The 24,054-nt window shown below is 70.9% G+C and overlaps 1 protein-coding gene across 1 annotated transcript in view; it reads left to right on the plus strand.

Moving 5' to 3' along the window:
* RUSC2 (RUN and SH3 domain containing 2) overlaps positions 1–24,054 on the plus strand; it is a 39,592-nt gene that overhangs the window by 7,874 nt on the left and 7,664 nt on the right. The window contains 11 exon segments of the mRNA XM_075932844.1: positions 7,957–9,871; positions 12,129–12,769; positions 12,771–12,819; positions 13,945–14,091; positions 14,613–14,756; positions 17,383–17,459; positions 18,007–18,097; positions 18,100–18,180; positions 18,914–18,930; positions 18,932–19,020; positions 23,049–23,095. Coding sequence (XP_075788959.1) covers positions 8,035–9,871; positions 12,129–12,769; positions 12,771–12,819; positions 13,945–14,091; positions 14,613–14,756; positions 17,383–17,459; positions 18,007–18,097; positions 18,100–18,180; positions 18,914–18,930; positions 18,932–19,020; positions 23,049–23,095 — 3,220 coding nt within the window. The 5' untranslated portion in view covers positions 7,957–8,034.

Below are 24,054 nucleotides of genomic sequence, written 5' to 3' on the forward strand. Positions count from 1 at the left end.
AGATATAGATTCTAAAGGATTGGCCCAGCGTGATTTGTGGGTAAGGTCCAGAGGGTAAATTGACCAGGGATCTGTGGCTGGTTTCTTGGAACCGGACAGAACTTGTTCGGGGTAGGTGGGTGTGACGTAGTGGGGGTACTTGCTGGGATGTGGTGACCCCTGCTGTCTGGAGCAAGACCCAGCAGGGAAAATCTCGCTAGGCAGAGATAAGGCCAAACTGGTTGAACCAGTGGCCAGACACCCCCCATGGAGAGGAACAAAGGAAGGTGAATGCTGCCCTGGACTGGGGGGCAGGGCTGCAAGGGAATTTAGTTGTTACTGTGGGAGAGCATGGAGGAGACAGCCTAGGGAGAGGAGCTGGAGTTTAGGGGCCCAGTCTCCCCCCAACTCAAGGGGGCCTGAGGCATCCTAGCCCAGTTCTGTAACCAGACTACATCTGTGCTATGCTGTATCCTGGAGAGGCAATAAACTTCCTCTATTCCACTGGCTGGTGCAGTCTGTTTGTGCCATCTCGGGGTGCAGGAGACGGGGAACCCCCAACGCGCCGTCACACTGGTGTCAGAAGTGGGATACACTGCACCCCGTGGATGGAGCTCCCAGCGGTGAGCGACAAGGCGCTGTAGAAGCAAGAGCCCTGGAGCCAGGCGTGCTGGAGACAGAGCGAAGCGGTTCCTGGGAATCGTGGGGCGCTGCAGCACTAGACTGGTGAGTCTGCACCGAGGGGCCCAGCGGGCAGATGGCCTACGCCCGACTCTTGAAGGCAGAGCTGGTGGGGCTGTGCAGCCAGGATCTTGTCCCCAGGGGAAGCAGCCAGACCCCCCCCTGAGAGTGTGTCAGGCTCAGAGAGGGGGAGGAGCGCTGGGACCCACCGGAGAGATGAGACAGCGTCTCCCGGGAGGCCTGCAAGCCGTAGCCCATCTAGGGCAGGGGCCAGCCCAGCGGAGCTGCGGCGGCTGGAGATCCAGCTGCGGATGAAGGAATTGGAAGTACAGGACAGAGAGAAGGAGCGCCAGGACCGACAGAGGCAGCGACAGCATGAGCTGGCCATGGCAGAGCGGAGAACCTGCGGGGCCCCGGCTGCGCCAAGAGTGGATGGGCCCCAGAGTCCCGGGGATGCCAGGCGCTTGGAGAGGCTCACAGTGGCCCAATTGAAGGACGTGGGCGACATAGACGGGTTCCTCAGCTCCTTTGAGAGGGCCTGTGGGCTGCAACAGGTCCCCCCAGCTGACTGGCTGCAGGAGCTCGTCCCCGCACTGAACCAGGAGGCGGCCGGAGTGCTCAGTCAGCTGGAGGACCTACAGCCAGGGGATTACAACCGAGTCAAGGAGGCCCTGCTGCACAAGTTCGGGCTGACCCCCGAGATGTACAGGAAGAAGTTCCGGGGGGTACAGAAAGGGCCACGGGAGACCTATGTGGACCTGGCCTCCCGCCTGGCGCAATACTGCCGCAAGTGGGTCTCGGGAGTCGGAGCCCAGACCGCAGAGAAGCTGCTCAAGCTGGTCATGATGGAGCAGTTCTATGAAGTGTGCCCACCCAAACTGAGGCTGTGGCTCAAGGACCGGAGACCAGAGAACCCCCAGGAGGCCGGGAGACTGGCGGATGAGTTCACGGAGAGCCGGTCCGGGGGTGAACGGGAGTCCCGGAGAGAAAGAGAATCGCGCAGAGACCGGTTCTCGGCGGAGCAACGGAGAGAGACACCTCCGAGGCGAGCCCCAGGGACCAGGACCAGTCGTCGATACCCCAGAAAACCAGCCAGGGCCCGGGCAGAGCCGACCCGAATGGGCCCACAGAACCTAACTTGCCATCGCTGTGGGCAACGGGGCCACAAGAGGGCTCAATGCACCAGGCGCAAGAACAGGTCCCATGACCTGGGACGTTCCAGGGTTAACTGGCTGGGGCGGGAGGAAGGGCAGGCTGCCCCAGTGGCAGGGGCTGGCCGGCAAACCTCAGCTCAGAGAGAGGGGAAGGATGCTCAGTGCACCTCCCCTGGGAGGTCTGACCCTCGGGAGACAGATTTATCCGTGCACCGGGTGGGGGCGGGGCGGCCCCTACGGAGGGACTGCCTCGTACCCCTGGAGGTGGATGGCAGGAAGGTGACGGGTTTCTGGGACACGGGGGCGGAGGTGACGCTGGCCCGGCCCGACATAGTGGCCCCAGACCGTATGCTACCCGACACTCAGCTGACACTGAGGGGCATAGGCGGCACCCCCTTTGAGGTACCTGTAGCCAGGGTGCATCTGAAATGGGAGGCCAAGGAGGGCCCCAAGGAAGTGGGGGTGCACCCGCACTTGCCCACCGACGTGCTAATGGGGAGTGACCTAGAGGAGTGGCCAGACGGACCCCACAGGACGCTGGTCACCACCCGTAGCCAGAGCAAGCGAGGGGCTTGCGGCCCGGAACTCGAGGAGGTTCCCCAACAGGGGGCCCAGGGCCCCGTCCCAGCAGACCTAGAGTTGGACCTAGGCAGTGGGGGGAACCACGGCCCTGTCCCAGCCCCAGCCGCTGAATTCCAGGCGGAGGTGCGAGCGGATCCCTCCCTGCAGGCCCTGAGGGACCGGGCTGACCTGGGTGCCGCTCAACCCCTAGGAGGAGATTGCCAGGAGAAGTTCCGGTGGGAGAGGGGATTTCTGTACCGGGAATGGCTTTCCCCCGGGGCGGTAGGCAAGTGGGGGCTCCAGCGGCAGCTGGTGGTTCCCCAAAGGTATCGCCGCAAGCTGCTACACCTGGCCCATGACATCCCGTTCTCGGGACACCAGGGGATCCGGCGCACGCGGCTGAGGCTGCTCCAAAACTTCTATTGGCCGGGGATGTTTGCAGCTGTCCAGCGGTACTGCCGGTCCTGCGACTCCTGCCAACGAGTGGGGAAGGCCCAAGACAGGAGGAAAGCTGCATTGAGACCCCTGCCCATCATAGAGGAGCCTTTCCAGAAGGTGGCGATGGATATTGTGGGGCCCTTCAACAGAGCGACCCGGACAGGGAAGAAATACATCCTGGTGGTGGTGGACTTCGCCACCCGCTACCCCGAGGCCGTGGCCCTGCCCTCCATCGAGGCAGACACGGTGGCAGACGCACTGCTGACCATTTTCAGCAGGGTGGGGTTTCCCCAGGAGGTTCTCACGGACCAGGGATCCAACTTCATGTCGGCCCTGCTCCGGTGCTTGTGGGAGAAGAGTGGGGTGCAACACACCTGGGCCTCGGCGTATCACCCCCAGACCAACGGGTTGGTGGAGAGGTTCAATGGGACTCTGAAGCAGATGCTACGGACCTTTATGCACAAACACCCGCAGGACTGGGACAAGTACCTACCCCACCTGCTGTTTGCATACAGGGAGGTGCCCCAGGAGTCCACGGGGTTCTCGCCGTTCGAGCTGTTATATGGGAGGCGAGTGAGGGGCCCCCTGGACTTATTGAAAGACGAGTGGGAGGGGAAGGTCTCCCCGGAGGGTGAGCCGGTCGTGGAATACGTCCTGACATTCCGGGAAAGACTTGCCGAGCTCATGGGCCTGGCCAGAGAGAACCTGAGCAGGGCCCAGAGGAAGCAGAAGGTCTGGTACGACCGCAATGCACGGGCCCGTGCCTACGCTACCGGGGACCAGGTGATGGTCCTGATCCCCGTGCGGAAGAACAAGCTGCAAGCCGCCTGGGACGGCCCCTTCAAGGTGGTTAAGCAGCTGAACGAGGTGAACTACGTGGTGGAGCTGACGGGCCGGACGCGCGGCCAGCGGGTATATCATGTTAACATGATGAAGCCGTACTGGGACAGGGAGAACTTGGTGCTGGCCGTGTGTAAGCCCTGGGAGGAGCAGGGGGAGGATCCCCTGGTGGGCCTGTTCCCTGGGACCGGAGAGGACTCTTCGCTGGAGTCAATTTCCCTCTCGGACCAGCTCACCCCGGCCCAGCAGGCCGAGATCCGGGAGGTGCTGCGCTCCCACCAGCAGCTGTTCTCCAACAAGCCGGGTCTTACCAACCTGGCTGTCCACCGGGTGCAGACGGGCACTCACCCCCCGGTGCGCTGCTCCCCATTCAGAGTCACAGGGAAAACAGCCCAGGACCTGGAGAGAGAGGTCCAGGACATGTTGGCCCTGGGGGTGATCCAGCCATCCTCCAGCCCCTGGGCCTCTCCCGTGGTGCTGGTTCCCAAGAAGGACGGGTCGATCCGGTTCTGCGTGGACTACCGGAAGCTCAACGCCATCACGGTGTCCGACGCCTACCCGATGCCAAGGCCCGACGAGCTCCTGGACAAGCTGGGGGGAGCTCGCTATCTCACCACCCTGGACCTCACCAAGGGCTACTGGCAGGTGCCGCTAGACCAGGAGGCCAGACTGAAATCGGCTTTCATCACGCCGCTGGGGCTCTATGAGTTCCTGGTCCTACCCTTTGGCCTCAAAGGGGCGCCGGCCACCTTCCAGCGCCTGGTGGACCAGCTGCTGAGGGGAATGGAGAACTGTGCCCTAGCGTACATCGATGACATCTGCGTCTTCAGCCAGTCCTGGGAGGACCACGTGGCCCAGGTCAGCCAGGTACTGGATCGGCTGAGGGAGGCTGGACTGACCGTAAAGGCTGGGAAGTGCAAGGTTGGAATGGCCGAAGTGTCCTACCTGGGCCATAAGGTGGGGAGCGGCTGCTTGAAACCAGAGCCGGCCAAAGTGGAGGCCATCAGAGACTGGCCTGTGCCCCAGACCAAGAAGCAGGTCCAGGCTTTCATTGGGATGGCGGGGTACTACCGGAGGTTTGTGCCCAACTTCAGCTCCATCGCTGCCCCGATCACAGAGCTGTGCAGGAAGGGGAGGCCCGACAGGGTGGTCTGGACGGAGCAGTGCCAGAGGGCTCTCTGTGCCCTGAAGGAAGCCCTGGCCAAGGCCCCAGTGCTGGTAAACCCAGACTTCGACAAGCCCTTTATCGTGTTTACGGACGCCTCGGACACCGGGCTGGGGGCGGTGCTGATGCAGGCGGACGAGAAAGGGGAACGTCACCCCATCGTGTACCTGAGCAGGAAGCTGCTGCCCCGGGAGCGGAGCTACGCGACCGTAGAGAGGGAATGCCTGGCCATGGTGTGGGCCCTGCAAAAGCTGCAGCCGTACCTGTTTGGCCGGCGTTTCACGGTGTTCACCGACCACTGCCCCCTGACCTGGCTGCACCAGATGAAAGGGACGAACGCCAAGCTGCTGCGGTGGAGCCTGCTCCTGCAGGACTACGACATGGAAGTGATCCACGTCAAGGGGAGCGCCAACATCATCGCCGACGCGCTGTCCCGTAGCGAGGGGCCCGAACTTCCCCAGGTCACGAGCGGAGTGACCCTGCTCAGTTCGCTCTCGGAGGGGGGAGAACTGTGACGTAGTGGGGGTACTTGCTGGGATGTGGTGACCCCTGCTGTCTGGAGCAAGACCCAGCAGGGAAAATCTCGCTAGGCAGAGATAAGGCCAAACTGGTTGAACCAGTGGCCAGACACCCCCCATGGAGAGGAACAAAGGAAGGTGAATGCTGCCCTGGACTGGGGGGCAGGGCTGCAAGGGAATTTAGTTGTTACTGTGGGAGAGCATGGAGGAGACAGCCTAGGGAGAGGAGCTGGAGTTTAGGGGCCCAGTCTCCCCCCAACTCAAGGGGGCCTGAGGCATCCTAGCCCAGTTCTGTAACCAGACTACATCTGTGCTATGCTGTATCCTGGAGAGGCAATAAACTTCCTCTATTCCACTGGCTGGTGCAGTCTGTTTGTGCCATCTCGGGGTGCAGGAGACGGGGAACCCCCAACGCGCCGTCACAGTGGGATTGGGTGCTAGGACCCCCCACCTGTGTATAGGCCCGGGGCCATCTGGGGCACGGATATTGCTGGGGTGCCGGAGGGGTTTTGCTCGGGAGGCTTCAGGCAGGCAGCTGAAGCGCTCTGTGAGACTGGTTTGTGGCCTGCGTGGAGAGGTCACCAGTCGGGGGCTGTAAGGAGCCCCGGATTCGAGCAATTCGCCCTGAGCGGACGCCCTCAGCTGTGCCCAGACACGGCCCGGTCAGTCACAGGGGGCAGGGCAGGTTTTGGCCTGGGCAAGTGTGACCTGCTGCCAGGACTCCTGGCCGAGTGTGCCCGCCACGCAGGAGCCACGGCACACCTCCACGGGCCGAGCTCCTGCCCGGCAGGCGTGGGGTGAAGGAGGTGGCAGCTCTCGGCCCGGGGCTGCCGGGGAAGAAATCTCGTCGTGTGGCTGTACAGCGCCCGGGCTCTGCTCTGTACAAACCGCCGAACAGTTTCATCGCATGGGGGATGCTGCCTGCCTCCCGCAGCGCCGGGGTGTGACTGGCTGATTTTAAACAGCTGCTGTGGCCCCTCCGGGAGCCGCCTGTCTGAACGCTTACGGGCAGTAGGGTGCCAGGGAACCGTCGCCACGGCCGCCTCTGCAGAGGGCACTGGGGACAGATCTTCTGTCCCTGTGTTCGAAAGTGATTTCCTTCTGGGGCTGGCCCAGCGCTGCACCATCCAATGCAATGAGCAGCAGGTTTAAAACAAACCAAAGGGCGTTTTTCTTCATGCAGCGCACAGTTAACCTGTGGAACTCCTCGCCAGAGGACGTTGTCAAGTCTAAGTCTATAACAAGGTTCCAAAAAGTACTAGATAAATTCATGGAGGTCAGGTCCATCAATGGCTCTTAGCCAGGCTGGGCAGGGATGGTGTCTTTAGCCTCTGTGTGTCAGACACTGGGAATGAGGGATGACTCTTGGTTCTGTTCCCTCCCTCTGGGGCACCTGGCATTGGCCGCTGTGGGCAGACAGGACCCTGGGCCGGATGGGCCTTTGCTCTGACCCAGCCTGGCCGCTCCGTGTTCGTAAAGTGAGATTCTGGGTGGGCTCTGGTTGCGGCTGTGAGTTCAGTGTGGCATTCACACAACCCAGCCAGGGGCGTGCCCTGGTCAGGTTTGCAGGTTGACTGGGCACGGGTGAGGGGAATGGGGCAGGAGGGGGGCAGAGGCAACAGCTGACCTGCACCCCGGCTTCGTTAGCCCGGAGCTCGGCCTAGGAGCGCTCCGAAAGGAGCTGCCCGTTCCCAGCCCTGGCCCCGGAAAAGGCGCCGTTGGCCCAGTGGAGTGTCCGTGCGTGTCAGGTGGCCCCGAGACCATCTCGCCTGGCTCCCAGGAGCTGAGCTTGGCCTCGGACTCACGCCGGAGGGGTCTTTGCGGGGCTGCAGCGGGAGCGCGCGTGGGTCGAGCCACGGTCGGGAAGCAGTGAAATTGTGAGTCGGCTCCGAGGCCGGCCAAAGGGAACGTTGCCGGGGCCGCCCCACGTGTCCGATTTGTCTGCTCCCTTCCGGGGTCATCCCGGGAGCGTGCTGCCCGCCGGGCCGATCCACTGCTGCTCACAGCCGCCAGCCACGGCGCTTCCGTAGCTCCCTGGCAGGCTGGCCCAGCTCCGTTCCTGGTCCCGCTGCTTCCCGAAACCCATGGCCCTGGCTTGTACCGGCACGGCCTCAGCTTTCCCCAGGCCCTCCCCTGGCCCGGCCTGCACAGACTTTGGGGCAAACATTCCCCCCCCCCCCGGTGGGCGCAGCGCCGTGACAGCCCAATAGCGGGACACAGGGCTGGCTGCCCCTCCCCTCTCCAGCCACGGGTGGCCTGGCCAGCCGGCTGCCTCCTCCGGGAGTCCCTGGCAGCGTTGGGTGGGGTGGGGTGGGGCTGTCCCAGTGCCCAGAGGCCGGGGGAGAGGCTCCCAGAAAGTGACGGAAGGAGAGTTGCTCTGTGGGGCAGGTGCTGACGTGGGCACCGGGCAGGGCTCCGTTGGCCCCAGGGCTTCCCGGTACCCGGCTCAGGTGTGTTAGGTACCTGGGAACTGGAGGCTGGCCCGTGGGGAGGGGCGCTAGGAGTGCAGCCGGGGAGCTTTGCCCTGCGCCCGGGGTCACTGCTGCCGACTCGGCGCGGGGCTGGGTGCGGGCGCCTGGACCGGCCTCGCCCATGGCTCCTTTCTTTTGTCTCCCTGCAGGCCTGAGCCCCGCGGCAGCCCCCCAGCCGTCCATGGGCAGCGCCGGCTCGGCTGCGGTTCCGCCGCGCGCGCTCCAGGATGGATAGCCCCCCCAAGCTGGCGGGAGAGACGCTGATCGTCCATCACATTCCCCTGGTGCACTGCCAGGTCCCCGACCGGCAGTGCTGCGGCGGGGGCAAGAGAGCCAACCCCTTCTGCCAGCCGGAGCTGGGCGCCCCGCGTGCCACCTCCCTGCCGGAGCGGGGCCTCGCGCAGGCCGACTCCCTGCTCTACAGCAGCCTGGCAGAGGCCGCCGAAGACGCGGGGAGCCAAGCGAGGGACTCGGCCGCCCTTGGGGTCACCGGGCGGCACAACCCCTTCCTCCCGAGCGAGAGCGAGGGCCATGACCTGCGCTCCTTCCGCCTGCACGGCTCCATGGTGACCGGCAACCCCGCCTTCCAGCTGCACGACCTGCCGCCCTTCCACCTGCACCACGCCGGGCCGCCCTGGAGCGTGGCCAGCCGCTCGGGCGTGGTGGACGGGCAGGAGGACCGGCTCCCGAGCGCCGATGCCCGGAGGAGCGACGGGGGGCCCTGCCCGCTGGCCTCGGAGGGCATGGAGCTGGACGAGTGCGGCTGTCCGCACGGCAGCTTCTCCTTCGAGGGCGGCGAGGCGGACTGGAACAATAGCTCCGACGAGTCGGGCAGGCACCCGGCCGCCCCGCACAGCCGGACCTGCAGCTGCTCCAGCACGGAGCAGAGGCCCTGCCGCTTCTCCAGCACCTCCAGCCAGTCGGAGGGCGGGGACCACCCCATGGGCGACGTCAGCGACTCGTCCTGCAACAGCTCGGACGGGGTCCTGGTGAACTTCAGCGCCCTCTACAACAAGATGCACGGCCACTCCCGCTCCAACCTGAACTCCTGCGACTCCTCCTTCTGCAGCCACGCGGACACGGGGGCCTTTTACCTGGACCTGCAGCCGTCGCCCACGGAGCCGCCCCGCCCGGCCACGGCGTGCGGCTGCCACGGCCCGGCGTCGGCCGGCTTGGACGCCAACTGCAACTCCTACCACCTGCACTCGGAGCCCTGCCCCGCGGAGAGCGCCGACCTCACCGCCTGCTTCCAGAGCCAGGCCCGGCTCGTGGTGGCCACCCAGAACTACTACAAACTGGTCACCTGCGACTTGTCCTCCCAGTCGTCCCCCAGCCCGGCGGGCTCCTCCATCACCAGCTGCTCGGAGGAGCACGGCAGGGGCAGCCCGGTGCAGCCCGCCGAGTACTACCTGTTCCGGCGGCCCGAGGTGAAGCCGGAGGAGAGCCACGGCGAATGCTTCCTGGCCGAGTCCCAGGGCACAGCCGCCAAAGCCGCCATCGAGGGGCAAGTGTACGTCAACGTGTCCCCGCCCACCCTCGGCGCCGGGCGGCCCCGCTCCCGGAGCTACGACCGCAACCTGGGCCGGACGCCTGCGGCCGGGCTGGGCGCGCTGGAGCGCATGCTGAGCTGCCCGGTCAAGCTGAGTGAGAGCCCGGCCCTGGCCATCCCCGGCTCGCCCCCCCGGCGGGTGACCTCCTTTGCCGAGCTGGCCAAGGGCCGGAGGAAGACTGGCGCCTCCCCCCCGCTCCGAGCCAGCGGCGACTCGTCCCTGGAGTTCTCGCCCATCCCCGAGTTCCAGCAGGACTGCCCCGGGCTGCTGGAGGACCCCGCGCGGCGCCCCCACAGCCTGCCGCCCATGCCCTTTGGCCACTGCCTGAACCGCAGCTGCCAGAGCTACCGCGTGGAGCACCGGCTGCAGGAGGGCCCCGGCGCCTGCTCCGGCAGAGACTCGGGCGCCGGCGGGCATGGGGCGGCCGAGCAGGGCCCCCTCGCTCTGCTGATGGAGGCTGGTGCCAGCCCTGCCAGTGGGCACGGCCAACGAGACGTGAGAGCCAGAGCGGACGGTGAGCAGCCTCCGGGGTTGGCTGGGGGGTAGGGGGCAGATTTAGGGCTGCCCGCCCACGGGGGAGGGTCTGTAACGCCCCCCAGGGCTGGGGCAACCTGCCAGTTGCTCGCTGCCGCTGACATGGCTGTTCCTGGCTCCGGCTGCTTCCGGGCGTCATTGCCCCCGGCCCCTGCCCGTCGCCCCAGCGGCCTAACCCCGGGACGGCGAGCTGCTGGTTCCCACTGCTTTAATAGCCTCTCCCCGGGTGGGAATCTCGTCCCGCTCCCCCTCCCCGTGGGAAACCCCTTGTCCCAGTGGCTGACGGGCCGGCAGGCTGCTCGCGGGTCGTGGAGCTGGCTAGGCGCACCTGGGCTCTCCGGCCTCACGCCCGCGGAGGGTCCGTGCCCGGAGCCGGCAGGTTGGAACTGCCAGGGGAGGTCACCTGAGGCCTTCCCAGTCTGCATGTGCATATTCCCAAGCCACGTTCCGTGGGGGGTCACGCTCCTCGTGCAACCCCGTAACGCCCCAGGGCCGCCAGGCCGCAGCTACGGCTCCGCGACACCAGAGGCCGCGTGTGCGTCTGAGCACAGTGAGTCACTCGGGGCCCTGAGCTACCCTGCCCCTGCCCCCGCCGGTCGCCCCTCGAGTTCCCCTGCCCCCGCCGGTCGCCCCTCGAGTTCCCCTGCCCCCGCCGGTCGCCCCTCGAGCTCCCCTGCCCCCGCCGGTCGCCCCTCGAGTTCCCCCGCCCCCGCCGGTCCCCCCTCGAGCTCCCCTGCCCCCGCCGGTCGCCCCTCGAGCTCCCCTGCCCCCGCCGGTCGTCCCTCGAGTTCCCCCGCCCCCGCCGGTCCCCCCTCGAGCTCCCCTGCCCCCGCCGGTCCCCCCTCGAGTTCCCCTGCCCCCGCCGGTCGCCCCTCGAGCTCCCTTGCCCCCGCCGGTCGCCCCTCGAGTTCCCCTGCCCCCACCGGTCGCCCCTCGAGCTCCCCTGCCCCTGCCGGTCGCCCCTCGAGTTCCCTGCCCCCGCCGGTCGCCCCTCGAGCTCCCCTGCCCCCGCCGGTCGCCCCTCGAGTTCCCCTGCCCCTGCCGGTCGCCCCTCGAGTTCCCCTGCCCCTGCCTTTTGCCCCTTGAGTTCCCCTGCACCTGCCAGTGCCCCCGAGCTGCCCTGCCCCTGTCGGTTGCCCCTTGAGCTCCCCTGCCCCTGCCAGTCCCCCCCTCAAGCTCCCCTGCCGGTGGCCCCCAAGGAGACATGCTGGGCAGCAGGTCCGGTCCTGAGGGCACCGTTGGTGGCAGAGGAGACGGGCGGGGCAGGGCGGGGGTTGGCCGTTAGAGGAGGTGGGGTCCCACCGGTGAGGGGGCCGGGGCGTGGCGGGAGGCTGTTCTGGGCCTGGGCTGGTGTGGGCGGGGGCGGGGAGGATTCAGGCGAGGGGCAAGTGGGTTGCTCAGGGCAGGGCTGGGAAGGGCCCCGTCTCGTCTCCCCACAGCCCGGGGAGGACACTGCCCCGTGTGGCCTAGCCCCAGATGCTGCCTTGCCACCAGCCCATGGCCACCCCACGCCCCGGCTGCCCGCCCCCTCACTGGTGCCCGGCTGCCCGCCCCCTCGCTGGTGCCCGGCTGCCCGCCCCCTCACTGGTGCCCCTGTCCCCGCCCCTCACTGGTGCCCCTGTCCCCGCCCCTCACTGGTGCCCGGCTGCCCGCCCCCTCGCTGGTGCCCCTGTCCCCGCCCCTCGCTGGTGCCCCTGTCCCCGCCCCTTGCTGGTGCCCCTGTCCCCGCCCCTCACTGGTGCCCCTGTCCCCGCCCCTCACTGGTGCCCCTGTCCCCGCCCCTCGCTGGTGCCCCTGTCCCCGCCCCTCACTGGTGCCCCTGTCCCCGCCCCTCGCTGGTGCCCCTGTCCCCGCCCCTTGCTGGTGCCCCTGTCCCCGCCCCTCACTGGTGCCCGGCTGCCCGCCCCCTCGCTGGTGCCCCTGTCCCCGCCCCTCACTGGTGCCCGGCGCCCCGCCCCCTCACTGGTGCCCGGCGCCCCGCCCCCTCGCTGGTGCCCCTGTCCCCGCCCCTCGCTGGTGCCCCTGTCCCCGCCCCTCGCTGGTGCCCCTGTCCCCACCCCCTCACTGGTGCCCCTGTCCCCGCCCCTCACTGGTGCCCCTGTCCCCGCCCCCTCACTGGTGCCGTGTCCCCGCCCCCTCACTGGTGCCGTGTCCCCCGCCCCCTCACTGGTGCCCGGCTCCCCGCCCCCTCACTGGTGCCGTGTCCCCGCCCCCTCACTGGTGCCGTGTCCCCGCAGGCGGCAGTGCGGACAGCCAGGCCGTGGTGCGCTACAGCAAGGAGCAGCGTCCCACCTCGCTGCCCATCCAGCCCTTCGTGTTCCAGCACCACTTCAGCCGGCCCCCCAAGGCCCGGGCCCTGCACGGCCACCTGGCGGCCAGCCTCTCGCAGCTCTACAGCGCCGCCGCCGCCCGCCAGCCCGCCCCCGCCGCCGCCGCCGCCCCGGCCGGGCAGCCCGGCGCGCTCCTGGCCCAGCGCTCGGTGGACGGCGCCGCCTCCCTCGCCGACGGTGACGGCAAGAAGCCGGGCCCGGACGGCACCCGCCCGTCGCCCCTCGGCAGCTACTCGCCGGTGCGCAGCTCCGCCCCCTTCTTCCAGAGCCTGGACTCCGGCTCGCCCACGCCCGAGAGAGCCGGCGACAGCCTCCCGCCCCGCAGCCGGTCCTGCCCGCTGTCGGCCAACCTGCTCCCCGCCAGGGCCTCCCCGCCCCGCCCGGAGAGCCCCCGCCCCGTCCCCACGAAGGAGGCGCCGTTGGAGCAGAGCGCCCAGGTCTCCGAGTACCGGCTGCAAGGCGACTGCCTCCCGCCCCTGGCCCTCGGCGGGGCCGGCGTGAGCCGAGGGGCTGACCTGGCGGAGCCCCAGTGGAGAGGCAGCTGCGAGGGCCGGCAGCTCGGGGGTGCTGAACAGTGCGGGCGCACGGCCCCTCAATGGTACGTCCCTGCTGCTGGTAGTGTGGGTCAGCCCCAGCCGGCGTGTCCGTCTCGGGACCTGCGCCATGCGAGGGCTGTCCCGGGCCGTGGGAGGGCTGGCATGTGTCGTGGGAGGGCTGGCATGTGCCGTGCGAGGGCTGTCCCGGGCCGTGGGAGGGCTGGCATGTGCCGTGGGAGGGCTGTCCCGGGCCGTGCGAGAGCTGGCATGTGCCGTGCGAGGGCTGTCCCGGGCCGTGCGAGGGCTGTCCCGGGCCGTGCAAGGGCTGGCATGTGCCGTGCGAGGGCTGTCCCGGGCCGTGCGAGAGCTGGCATGTGCCGTGCGAGGGTTGTCCCGGGCCGTGCGAGAGCTGGTATGTGCCATGCAAGGCTGTCCCGGGCCGTGCGAGAGCTGGCATGTGCCGTGCAAGGGCTGTCCCCGGGCCGTGCGAGAGCTGGCATGTGCCGTGCAAGGGCTGTCCCGGGCCGTGCGAGAGCTGGCATGTGTCGTATGAGGGCTGGCATGTGTCGTGGGAGGGCTGGCATGTGCCGTGCGAGGGCTGTCCCGGGCCGTGCGAGGGCTGGCATGTGCCGTGCGAGGGCTGTCCCGGGCCGTGCGAGGGCTGGCATGTGTCGTATGAGGGCTGGCATGTGTCGTGGGAGGGCTGGCATGGGCCGTGCGAGGGCTGTCCCGGGCCGTGCGAGAGCTGGCATGTGTCGTATGAGGGCTGGCATGGGCCGTGCGAGGGCTGTCCCGGGCCGTGTGAGAGCTGGCATGTGCCGTGCGAGGGCTGTCCCGGGCCGTGCGAGGGCTGGCATGTGTCGTATGAGGGCTGGCATGTGCCGTGCAAGGGCTGTCCCGGGCCGTGTGAGAGCTGGCATGTGCCGTGCGAGCGTGGCCACGTGCAGCGTTGCTATAGCCCGGCCCTGAGCAACCCCCCCCCATCCCTCTTCTGCTCTGGCGCCTCGGAGACAGAGCTGGGCTGCTCCCTAACCTGCTGGCTGCAGCCGCGTGCCTGCTCCTCCCGCCGGGAGAGTTCCCCGTGCTGGCCTGGCCTGGCCGTGCCCCCCCACTAACCCCTCGGAGCCGCCGGGCCGGTACTAACCCGCTGTCTCTGTCTCTCTCCCCCTCTGGCCCGGGCCTGCCAGCCAACCACCTCTCCCCGCAAGCGCTGAAGTGGCGGGAGTACAGGCGGAGGAACCCCCTGGCCCTGGACTGGCAGCAGGAGCCCCGGCCGGCCCGCAGGAACCCCAGCCTCGAGTTCCCGGGTTCCCTCAGCGCCGGCCGGCTCAATGGTGCGCCTCTCCCTCGCGGGGGGGGACGTGGGTCACGCGCCCCCGGCCCCACGGCCCCTGGGACCATCCGGCCAAAGCAGCATTGCTCCCCGCCCGGCGCCCTCGGGGCCGGGACGCTGCTTCCCTGGGGGCTGGCCCCGGCCACGGATAGACGCCCTGGCCTGCGTGGCGCCCCCGCCGGGGACGGGCGGGGGGAAGTGCAGCGCTTCCCCGGGAGACTGGAGGGGGCCAGCGGGGCGTGTGCCCCTGGTCCGGCATGCGGGCTCTGGGCGGTGCTGTCGGACCCCCTCCCAGCAGGGTGGCCCTCGCGCCTGCCCCCCCGCCCGTGGCCAGTGGCTGCTGCGGCCCTGGCCACGCCAGCGTGTGCGTGAGGGGAGGGCGTGGCGGGTTCAGGGGAGCAGGCCACCTGGGGCCGTCCCGGACTGGGGGCCGGAGCCCAGAGCCAGGCGCCGGCGCTCTCCGGAGTTGCCCTAGCGCGCGGGCGGCCGTCTGACTGCGCTCCCTGCCCTCGGGCCCCGCAGGCCAGCCGGTGCGGCAGCTGCAGCTGGGCTACGCCGACCTCTTCCCCGAGTACTTCTCGCTGGCGGAGAAGCCTCCGGCCGAGTTCTGCCTGTCGCCCGACGGCAGCACCGAGTCCATCTCCGTCGACCTGCAGCAGAAGAAAGGTAGGTCCTGCCGCCCGGGAGGGGGCGCGGCCCAGTGCGGGGTGGGGGCGCGGTAGAGTGGGAGGAGGTGGATCAGGAGTGGGAGGCAGCTCAGAGGGGGCAGGCAGCGCGGGTAGAGTGGGGGGAGGTGGCCCGGAGAGGGAAGGCAGCGCGGTAGAGTGGGGGGGAGGTGGCCCGGAGAGGGGAGGCAGCACGGTAGAGTGGGGGGAGGTGGCCCGGAGAGGGGAGGCAGCGCGGTAGAGTGGGGGGAGGCGGCCAGGAGAGGGGAGGCAGCGCGGTAGAGTGGGGAGAGGCGGCCGGAGAGGGGAGGCAGCGCGGTAGAGTGGGGAGAGGCGGCCCGGAGAGGGGAGGCAGCGCGGTAGAGTGGGGAGAGGCGGCCCGGAGAGGGGAGGCAGCGCGGTAGAGTGGGGGGAGGCGGCCCGGAGAGGGGAGGCAGCGCGGTAGAGTGGGGAGAGGCGGCCCGGAGAGGGGAGGCAGCGCGGTAGAGTGGGGAGAGGCGGCCCGGAGAGGGGAGGCAGCGCGGTAGAGTGGGGGGAGGCGGCCAGGAGAGGGGAGGCAGCGCGGTAGAGTGGGGAGAGGCGGCCCGGAGAGGGGAGGCAGCGCGGTAGAGTGGGGGGAGGCGGCCCGGAGAGGGGAGGCAGCGCGGTAGAGTGGGGAGAGGCGGCCCGGAGAGGGGAGGCAGCGCGGTAGAGTGGGGGGAGGCGGCCCGGAGAGGGGAGGCAGCGCGGTAGAGTGGGGGGAGGCGGCCCGGAGAGGGGAGGCAGCGCGGTAGAGTGGGGAGAGGCGGCCCGGAGAGGGGAGGCAGCGCGGTAGAGTGGGGAGAGGCGGCCCGGAGAGGGGAGGCAGCGCGGTAGAGTGGGGGGAGGTGGCCCGGAGAGGGGAGGCAGCGCGGTAGAGTGGGGGGGAGGTGGCCCGGAGAGGGGAGGCAGCGCGGTAGAGTGGGGGGAGGCGGCCAGGAGAGGGGAGGCAGCGCGGCGTGGTGGGGGGGACATGGCTCAGGGGAGGGGTGGCAGCGCGGTGCCATGGTAGGAGCCAGCCGCGTGCATGGTCAGTGCGTGGAAACGGCCTCTGGCCCCGCGCCACGCTGCGCCGTGCACTCTCCATGCAAAGGTCGCCCAGCCAGGCCCCGGCCTGTTCCCTGCCCGCGGTGCCGATGGAGCCACAACTTCCTGAGACCAGCCCTGCCCCGCCTGGCACGGCCAGCCCAGCCCCCTTCCGGAGAACAGCCCTCGGCTCCGACAGCAGCGCCTGGGCCGGGAGCCAGCTGGTACCACCAGTGCCGGCCACTGCCCTGCAGGAGCCTGCCTGTGGCCGCTCTGCACCGCTGAGGGCGTCCGCTCCGGGCGGATTGCTCAGACTCAGGGCTCCGCACAGCCCCAGACTGGAGACCTTCCCAATAGGCCACGCACCAGCCACACCCAGCGCTCCAGCTGCCAGCCTGGAGCCTCACGAGCAAAACCCCTCGGGCACTCCCCTCTCCCTGTGCCTCAATCAGCCCCGGCCTGCACACAGGTGAGGGGTCTAGAACCCAACCTCACCTCCCCCAAGTGGATCCTCCCGGTCCCAAGAACCAGCCCCAGGTCCCCGGTCAATGTACCCTCTGGATCTTACCCACAAGTCACGCTGGGCCAGTCCTTTAGAATCTACCATCTGAGGCTGTGTCTACACTGGCGCGATCTCGCGCCAAAGCGGCTGCTCTTGCACAGAAACGTGCTGCCTGTCTCCACTGGCCGTGTGTTCTTGCCAAGTAAACTGACGTTCTGCTGGATAAAATCTGGCTTCTTGCGCAAGAACTATGATGCTCCCGCTCAGGAATGAGCCCTCTTGTGCAAGTGTTCTTGTGCAAGAGGCCAGTGTAAACAGGCGACAGGAATTTTTTGTGCAAGAAAGCCCGATGGTTAAATGGCCATCCAAGCTTTCCTGCACAAGAGAGCGTCTCCACTGGCACGGATGCTCTTGCACAAAAGCACATCTCTTGTGCAAAAGTGTAGCCGCTCTCTTCTGGAAGAGTGTTTGCACAAGAAGCTGCCAGTGTAGACGTAGCCTAAAGGTTTATTAGTACAGGAAAGAAAAGACTGAGCGTGAGGCTGTTAAGGCGAATACAGGACACGCGCCAATCACAAAGACTGAGCGTGAGGCTGTTAAGGCGAATACAGGACACGCGCCAATCACCGAGTTCTCAGCAGAGATGTTCCGAGCTGCCAGCTCAGCGGTCTTCTGGTGCACATCCCATGCCAGGACGGGTCGGCCTCCTTCCCGGCTCTGTCCTCGCAAGGCTGCATCTGGGATCCGCCTCACGGCACGTTTAGATCCCTGGTGTCTCCCAACCCAGAGCGGGGTCACGTGGACCAAGTGACCTGTCTGTTTCCCAGGCCCAGTAGCCATTACGCATGGGCCAGTCTGCAGGCCCCGCAACACAGACTCACACGGACACGAGGAGCAGACAGAGTCAGTAGGACACGAGCTCTCCTTTGACACCTCACATGGCCCCTTTGCACAGACGTTGGGGAACCCCCCCCCCGTGGGCGCAGCAGGGGTCTGCCTGACGGGGCAGGGAGCAGGCCCGGGCGGAGCGCGCCACAAGCGTTCCGGGCGGGGAGCTCTCTGACGCCCCCCTGTGCTCTAGGGCTGGTGAAGGCGATCAACACGGCTGTGGATCTGATTGTGGCTCACTTCGGAACGAGCCGGGATCCGGGCGTGAAGGTAAAGCCAGGCCCGCCTGCTGCCCTGCCCCCTGCCTCCTTCAGCGGGGCCGTGGCCGGGGCAGGCGGGTTCATCGCGCTGGGCCACGGGGTCATTGGGCCATGTCCCATGTCTGGGCAGGGCTGTCGGGCCATGGTTGGGCACTCGGGGTCCCAGTGCGGGGGCAGGGCCTGTTGGGTGGGGGCTGTCGGGCCGTGGTTCAGGGCTGGGCACTCGGGGTCCCAGTGCGGGGGGCAGGGCTGTTGGGTGGGGCTGTCGGGCCGTGGTTCAGGGCTGGGCCACTCGGGGTCCCAGTGCGGGGGGCAGGGCTGTTGGGTAGGGCTGTTGGGCCGTAGCTCAAGGCCAGGCACTCGGGGTCCGGGGGGAGGGCTTGGCTGTCTCCACGCCGGGGCTCACACCTTTGGGGTTTGGACTTTTTCCACAAGGGAACAAAACGAGCCATCTCTCTCCCCCCCCCCCCCCCCCGTGGCGCTCGGCTGCCCTTGTCCTGCCCGTGGCCCCGGCCAGTGTCTGAGCCACGTGGCCACTGACCCCCGTCTGCCCGCAGGCCAAGCTGGGGAACAGCTCGGTGAGCCCCAACGTGGGGCACCTGGTGCTGAAGTACTTGTGCCCGGCCGTCCGGGCCGTGCTGAGCGACGGCTCAAGCCCCACGTCCTGGACCTGATCGTCGGCCAGCGGAGGAACAGCCCCTGGAGCGTGGTGGAGGCCTCCACGCAGCTCGGTACCGTGGGGCTCGGCCTGGCCGGCCGGCATGGGGCTGCTGCGCGGCGAGGCCCTGGGGGTGCCCCAGCCCCCGGCGCTGGGAGACCTGCTGGCTCGTCCCTGCTCCCTCGGGGGCCTGGTTCCCCATGCCCTGCCCCCCCCCCCCCCCCCCCCCCCCGCCCTTGCTGTGCCGCTCTGTGCCCAGAAACTTGGCAAAGGGGCCGTGGGCACCGGCTTCCCCGCCCCCGCTGCCCTCTCCGGGGCGCCCTGGGCCTGACGAGCTGCCGGCCTGGGACGGGGGCGCCGGGAGCAATGAGGAACCTGCGCCCGTCGGGTACAGTGCTGGGGGGAAGCGCGGCTCCAGCCCCTCCGCCTGGCCCTGGCCTGACACGGGCGCTTGCCGCGCGGTTGCTGCTTGTGGGGGACAGAGGCAGGGCAAGGCCAGGCACTCGGGGCCCCTGCGCTCTCGGCTGCCAGCTGTCCGTGGGGGCAAGCGCCGTGCAGGGACCCAGCCGCGAGTGGGGGCCCCTCGGAGGGTGGCTGGCCAGGAGGGTCACAGCGGGCACCTCCCCTGCCAGGCGTCGGGGCTGGGCCGCCGGGCTCATTCCCTAGCGAGCCCCTGGCCCCGGTTCCCAGGGCGGGTCCCTCCCTTCCCAGGGGCGAGACCTGGGCAGGATGCGGGGGCATTGGGGGGCCCCGGTGGCTCCCTTCCCGGCCCTGCTCCGGGACTGACCCCGGCCTGTCCCCCGCAGGCCCCTCCACCAAGGTGGCTGCACGCTCTCCGCAGCAAGATCAGCCAGCTGGCCGAGCTCAGCAGCCCCGGCATGCGGCTCAAACGCCTTCGTCTCGGCCTCCTCAAGTGAGCCCCTCGCCTCGGGGCTGCCCCACAACCGGGTCTGGCGCCCCCTCTGCCCCCCGACTCGGGACCAGGGCCCTCCCTGCCCCACAACCCGGGTCTGGCGCCCCTCTGCCCCCCGACTCGGGACCAGGGCCCTCCCTGCCCCACAACCCGGGTGTGGCGCCCCTCTGCCCCCCGACTCGGGGACCAGGGCCCTCCCTGCCCCACAACCCGGGTGTGGCGCCCCTCTGCCCCCCGACTCGGGACCAGGGCCCTCCCTGCCCCACAACCCGGGTCTGGCGCCCCTCTGCCCCCCGACTCGGGACCAGGGCCCTCCCTGCCCCACAACCCGGGTCTGGCGCCCCCTCTGCCCCCCGACTCGGGACCAGGGCCCTCCCTGCCCCACAACCCGGGTCTGGCGCCCCTCTGCCCCCCGACTCGGGACCAGGGCCTCCCTGCCCCACAACCCGGGGTCTGGCGCCCCTCTGCCCCCCGACTCGGGACCAGGGCCCTCCCTGCCCCACAACCCGGGTCTGGCGCCCCTCTGCCCCATAGCCACCTGCGCAGTGCGGAGCCAGCGCCCCCCTGTCCCACGACCCGGGACCCGGGGCCCCTCTGCCGCATGACCCAGGGCCGGTGCCCTCCCTGCCCCATAGCCGCCTGTGCAGAGCGGGGCCAGCGCCCCTCTGCCCACGACCCCAGGGCTGGCTCCCTCTCTGCCCCCCAGCTGCCTGCACAGAGCAGGGCCGGGGCCCCTCTGCCCCATGCGCCAGGGCCGGCAGGACCCCACCCGTGGGGAATGGGACCCGGCACAGGCCCGGAGCGCCCCACCCGCAAGCAAGGAACGGCGGGAGTGGGGACGAAACACGTCAGCCCCTCCAGGCCGCCTGAGCCCGCCCGCCTGCCCGCCGTGCCCCCGGACCCAGCAGCGCCTGGGCAGCGCCCCGGTCTGTCGCTGCAGCTCCCCAAGTGGTGCCTCAGTGCTGCTGGGGAAATCCTGGCCCTGCCCCCCCTGCACCTCGCCCTGCCCCCCAGCCCGGCTCTCACCCCTGCCCCCCTGCCCCCCGCCTCGCCCTGCCCCCAGCCCCGGCTCTCACCCCCTGCCCCCCTGCCACCTCGCCTCGCCCTGCCCCCAGCCCCGGCTCTCACCCCTGCCCCCCTGCACCTCGCCTCGCCCTGCCCCCCAGCCCTGGCTCTCACCCCCTGCCCCCCTGCACCTCGCCTCGCCCTGCCCCCAGCCCCGGCTCTCACCCCCTGCCCCCCTGCACCTCGCCTCGCCCTGCCCCCCAGCCCCGGCTCTCACCCCCTGCCCCCCTGCACCTCGCCTCGCCCTGCCCCCCAGCCCCGGCTCTCACCCCCTGCCCCCCTGCACCTCGCCCTGGCCCCCAGCCCCGGCTCTCACCCCCTGCCCCCCCTGCACCTCGCCCCGCCCTGCCCCCCAGCCCCGGCTCTCACCCCCTGCCCCCCTGCACCTCGCCTCGCCCTGCCCCCAGCCCCGGCTCTCACCCCCTGCCCCCTGCACCTCGCCTCGCCCTGCCCCCCAGCCCCGGCTCTCACCCCCTGCCCCCCTGCACCTCGCCTCGCCCTGCCCCCCAGCCCCGGCTCTCACCCCCTGCCCCCTGCCCCCCGCCTCGCCCTGCCCCCCAGCCCGGCTCTCACCCCCTGCCCCCCTGCACCTCGCCTCGCCCTGCCCCCAGCCCTGGCTCTCACCCCCTGCCCCCCTGCACCTCGCCCTGGCCCCCAGCCCCGGCTCTCACCCCTGCCCCCCTGCACCTCGCCTCGCCCTGCCCCCCAGCCCCGGCTCTCACCCCCCTGCCCCCCCTGCACCTCGCCTCGCCCTGCCCCCCAGCCCGGCTCTCACCCCCTGCCCCCCTGCACCTCGCCTCGCCCTGCCCCCAGCCCCGGCTCTCACCCCCTGCCCCCCTGCACCTCGCCTCGCCCTGCCCCCCAGCCCCGGCTCTCACCCCCTGCCCCCCTGCCACCCCCCTCGCCCTGCCCCCCAGCCCCGGCTCTCACCCCCTGCCCCCCTGCACCTCGCCTCGCCCTGCCCCCCAGCCCCGGCTCTCACCCCCTGCCCCCTGCACCTCGCCTCGCCCTGCCCCCCAGCCCCGGCTCTCACCCCCTGCCCCCCTGCACCTCGCCTCGCCCTGCCCCCCAGCCCCGGCTCTCACCCCCTGCCCCCTGCACCTCGCCTCGCCCTGCCCCCCAGCCCCGGCTCTCACCCCCTGCCCCCCTGCACCTCGCCCCTGCCCCCCAGCCCCGGCTCTCACCCCCTGCCCCCCTGCACCTCGCCTCGCCCTGCCCCCCAGCCCCGGCTCTCACCCCTGCCCCCCTGCACCTCGCCTCGCCCTGCCCCCCAGCCCCGGCTCTCACCCCCTGCCCCCCTGCACCTCGCCTCGCCCTGCCCCCCAGCCCCGGCTCTCACCCCCTGCCCCCTGCACCTCGCCTCGCCCTGCCCCCCAGCCCTGGCTCTCACCCCCTGCCCCCCTGCACCTCGCCCCTGGCCCCCAGCCCCCGGCTCTCACCCCCTGCCCCCCTGCACCTCGCCTCGCCCCTGCCCCCCAGCCCCGGCTCTCACCCCCTGCCCCCCTGCACCTCGCCTCGCCCTGCCCCCCAGCCCCGGCTCTCACCCCCTGCCCCCCTGCACCTCGCCTCGCCCTGCCCCCAGCCCCTGGCTCTCACCCCCTGCCCCCCTGCACCTCGCCCCTGGCCCCCAGCCCCCCGGCTCTCACCCCCTGCCCCCCCTGCACCTCGCCTCGCCCTGCCCCCCAGCCCCGGCTCTCACCCCCTGCCCCCCTGCACCTCGCCCTCGCCGCTGCCCCCCAGCCCCGGCTCTCACCCCCTGCCCCCCTGCACCTCGCCTCGCCCTGCCCCCCAGCCCCGGCTCTCACCCCCTGCCCCCCTGCACCTCGCCTCGCCCTGCCCCCCAGCCCCGGCTCTCACCCCCTGCCCCCCTGCACCTCGCCTCGCCCTGCCCCCCAGCCCCGGCTCTCACCCACTGCCCCCCTGCACCTCGCCTCGCCCTGCCCCCAGCCCCCGGCTCTCACCCCCTGCCCCCCTGCACCTCGCCCTGGCCCCCCAGCCCCGGCTCTCACCCCCTGCCCCCCCTGCACCTCGCCTCGCCCTGCCCCCCAGCCCCGGCTCTCACCCCCTACCCCCCTGCACCTCGCCTCTCCCTGCCCTCCAGCCCCGCTCTCACCCCCTGCCCCCCTGCACCTCGCCTCGCCCTGCCCCCAGCCCCGGCTCTCACCCCCCTACCTCCCTGCACCTCGCCTCGCCCTGCCCTCCAGCCCCGGCTCTCACCCCCTGCCCCCCTGCACTCGCCTCGCCCTGCCCCCCAGCCCCGGCTCTCACCCACTGCCCCCCCTGCACCTCGCCTCGCCCTGCCCCCCAGCCCCGGCTCTCACCCCCTGCCCCCCTGCACCTCGCCTCGCCCTGCCCCCCAGCCCCGGCTCTCACCCACTGCCCCCCTGCACCTCGCCTCGCCCTGCCCCCCAGCCCTGGCTCTCACCCCCTGCCCCCCTGCACCTCGCCCTGGCCCCCAGCCCCGGCTCTCACCCCCTGCCCCCCTGCACCTCGCCTCGCCCTGCCCCCCCAGCCCCGGCTCTCACCCCCTACCCCCCTGCACCTCGCCTCTCCCTGCCCTCCAGCCCCGGCTCTCACCCCCTGCCCCCTGCACCTCGCCTCGCCCTGCCCCCCAGCCCCGGCTCTCACCCCCTACCTCCCTGCACCTCGCCTCGCCCTGCCCTCCAGCCCCGGCTCTCACCCCCTGCCCCCCTGCACCTCGCCTCGCCCTGCCCCCCAGCCCCGGCTCTCACCCACTGCCCCCCTGCACCTCGCCTCGCCCTGCCCCCCAGCCCCGGCTCTCACCCCCTACCTCCCTGCACCTCACCTCGCCCTGCCCTCCAGCCCCGGCTCTCACCCACTGCCCCCCTGCACCTCGCCTCGCCCTGCCCTCCAGCCCCGGCTCTCACCCACTGCCCCCCTGCACCTCACCTCGCCCTGCCCCCAGCCCCGGCTCTCACCCACTGCCCGTGTCCTTCCCATAGCCTCCGGGCCCTGGAGTTCTGGGTCAGTCACCTGCACAGCCATGAAGGTAAGTGCCTGGGGGGCAGGGCAAGGGGGCAGGGGCAGGGTGGTATGGGGTGGGGCAGGGGTAGGGTGGTATGGGGCGGGGCAGAGGGGGCAGGCACGGGGGCAGGGCGGCATGGGGCGGGGCAGAGGGGGCAGGCACGGGGCAGGTGGCATGGGGCGGGGCAGAGGGGGCAGGCACGGGGCAGGGTGGCATGGGGCGGGGCAGAGGGGGCAGGCACGGGGCAGGGTGGCATGGGGCGGGGCAGGCACGGGGCAGGGTAGCATGGGGCGGGGCAGAGGGGGCAGGCACGGGGCAGGGTGGCATGGGGGCGGGGCAGAGGGGGCAGGCACGGGGCGGGGTGGCATGGGGCGGGGCAGGCACGGGGCGGGGTGGCATGGGGGCGGGGCAGAGGGGGCAGGCACGGGGCGGGGTGGCATGGGGCGGGGGCAGAGGGGGGCAGGCACGGGGCGGGGTGCATGGGTGCGGGCAGAGGGGGCAGGCACGGGGCAGGGTGGCATGGGGCGGGGCAGAGGGGGCAGGCACGGGGCAGAGGGGGCAGGCACGGGGCAGGGTGGCACGGGGCAGGGTGGCATGGGGCGGGGCAGAGGGGGCAGGCACGGGGCAGGGTGGCATGGGCGGGCAGAGGGGGCAGGCACGGGGCAGGGTGGCACGGGGCGGGGCAGAGGGGGCAGGCACGGGGCAGGGTGGCACGGGGCAGGGTGGCATGGGGCGGGGCAGAGGGGGCAGGCACGGGGCAGGGTGGCATGGGGCGGGCAGAGGGGGCAGGCACGGGGCAGGGTGGCATGGGCGGGGCAGAGAGGGCAGGCACGGGGCAGGGTGGCATGGGGCGGGGCAGGGTGGCATGGGGCGGGGCAGAGGGGGCAGGCACGGGGCAGGGTGGCATGGGGCGGGGCAGAGGGGGCAGGCACGGGGCGGGGTGGCATGGGGCGGGGCACAGGGGGCAGGCACGGGGCAGGGTG

Source organism: Pelodiscus sinensis, chromosome 6 (genome assembly GCF_049634645.1).
Source record: "Pelodiscus sinensis isolate JC-2024 chromosome 6, ASM4963464v1, whole genome shotgun sequence".
Classification (NCBI taxonomy): Eukaryota; Metazoa; Chordata; order Testudines; family Trionychidae; genus Pelodiscus; species Pelodiscus sinensis.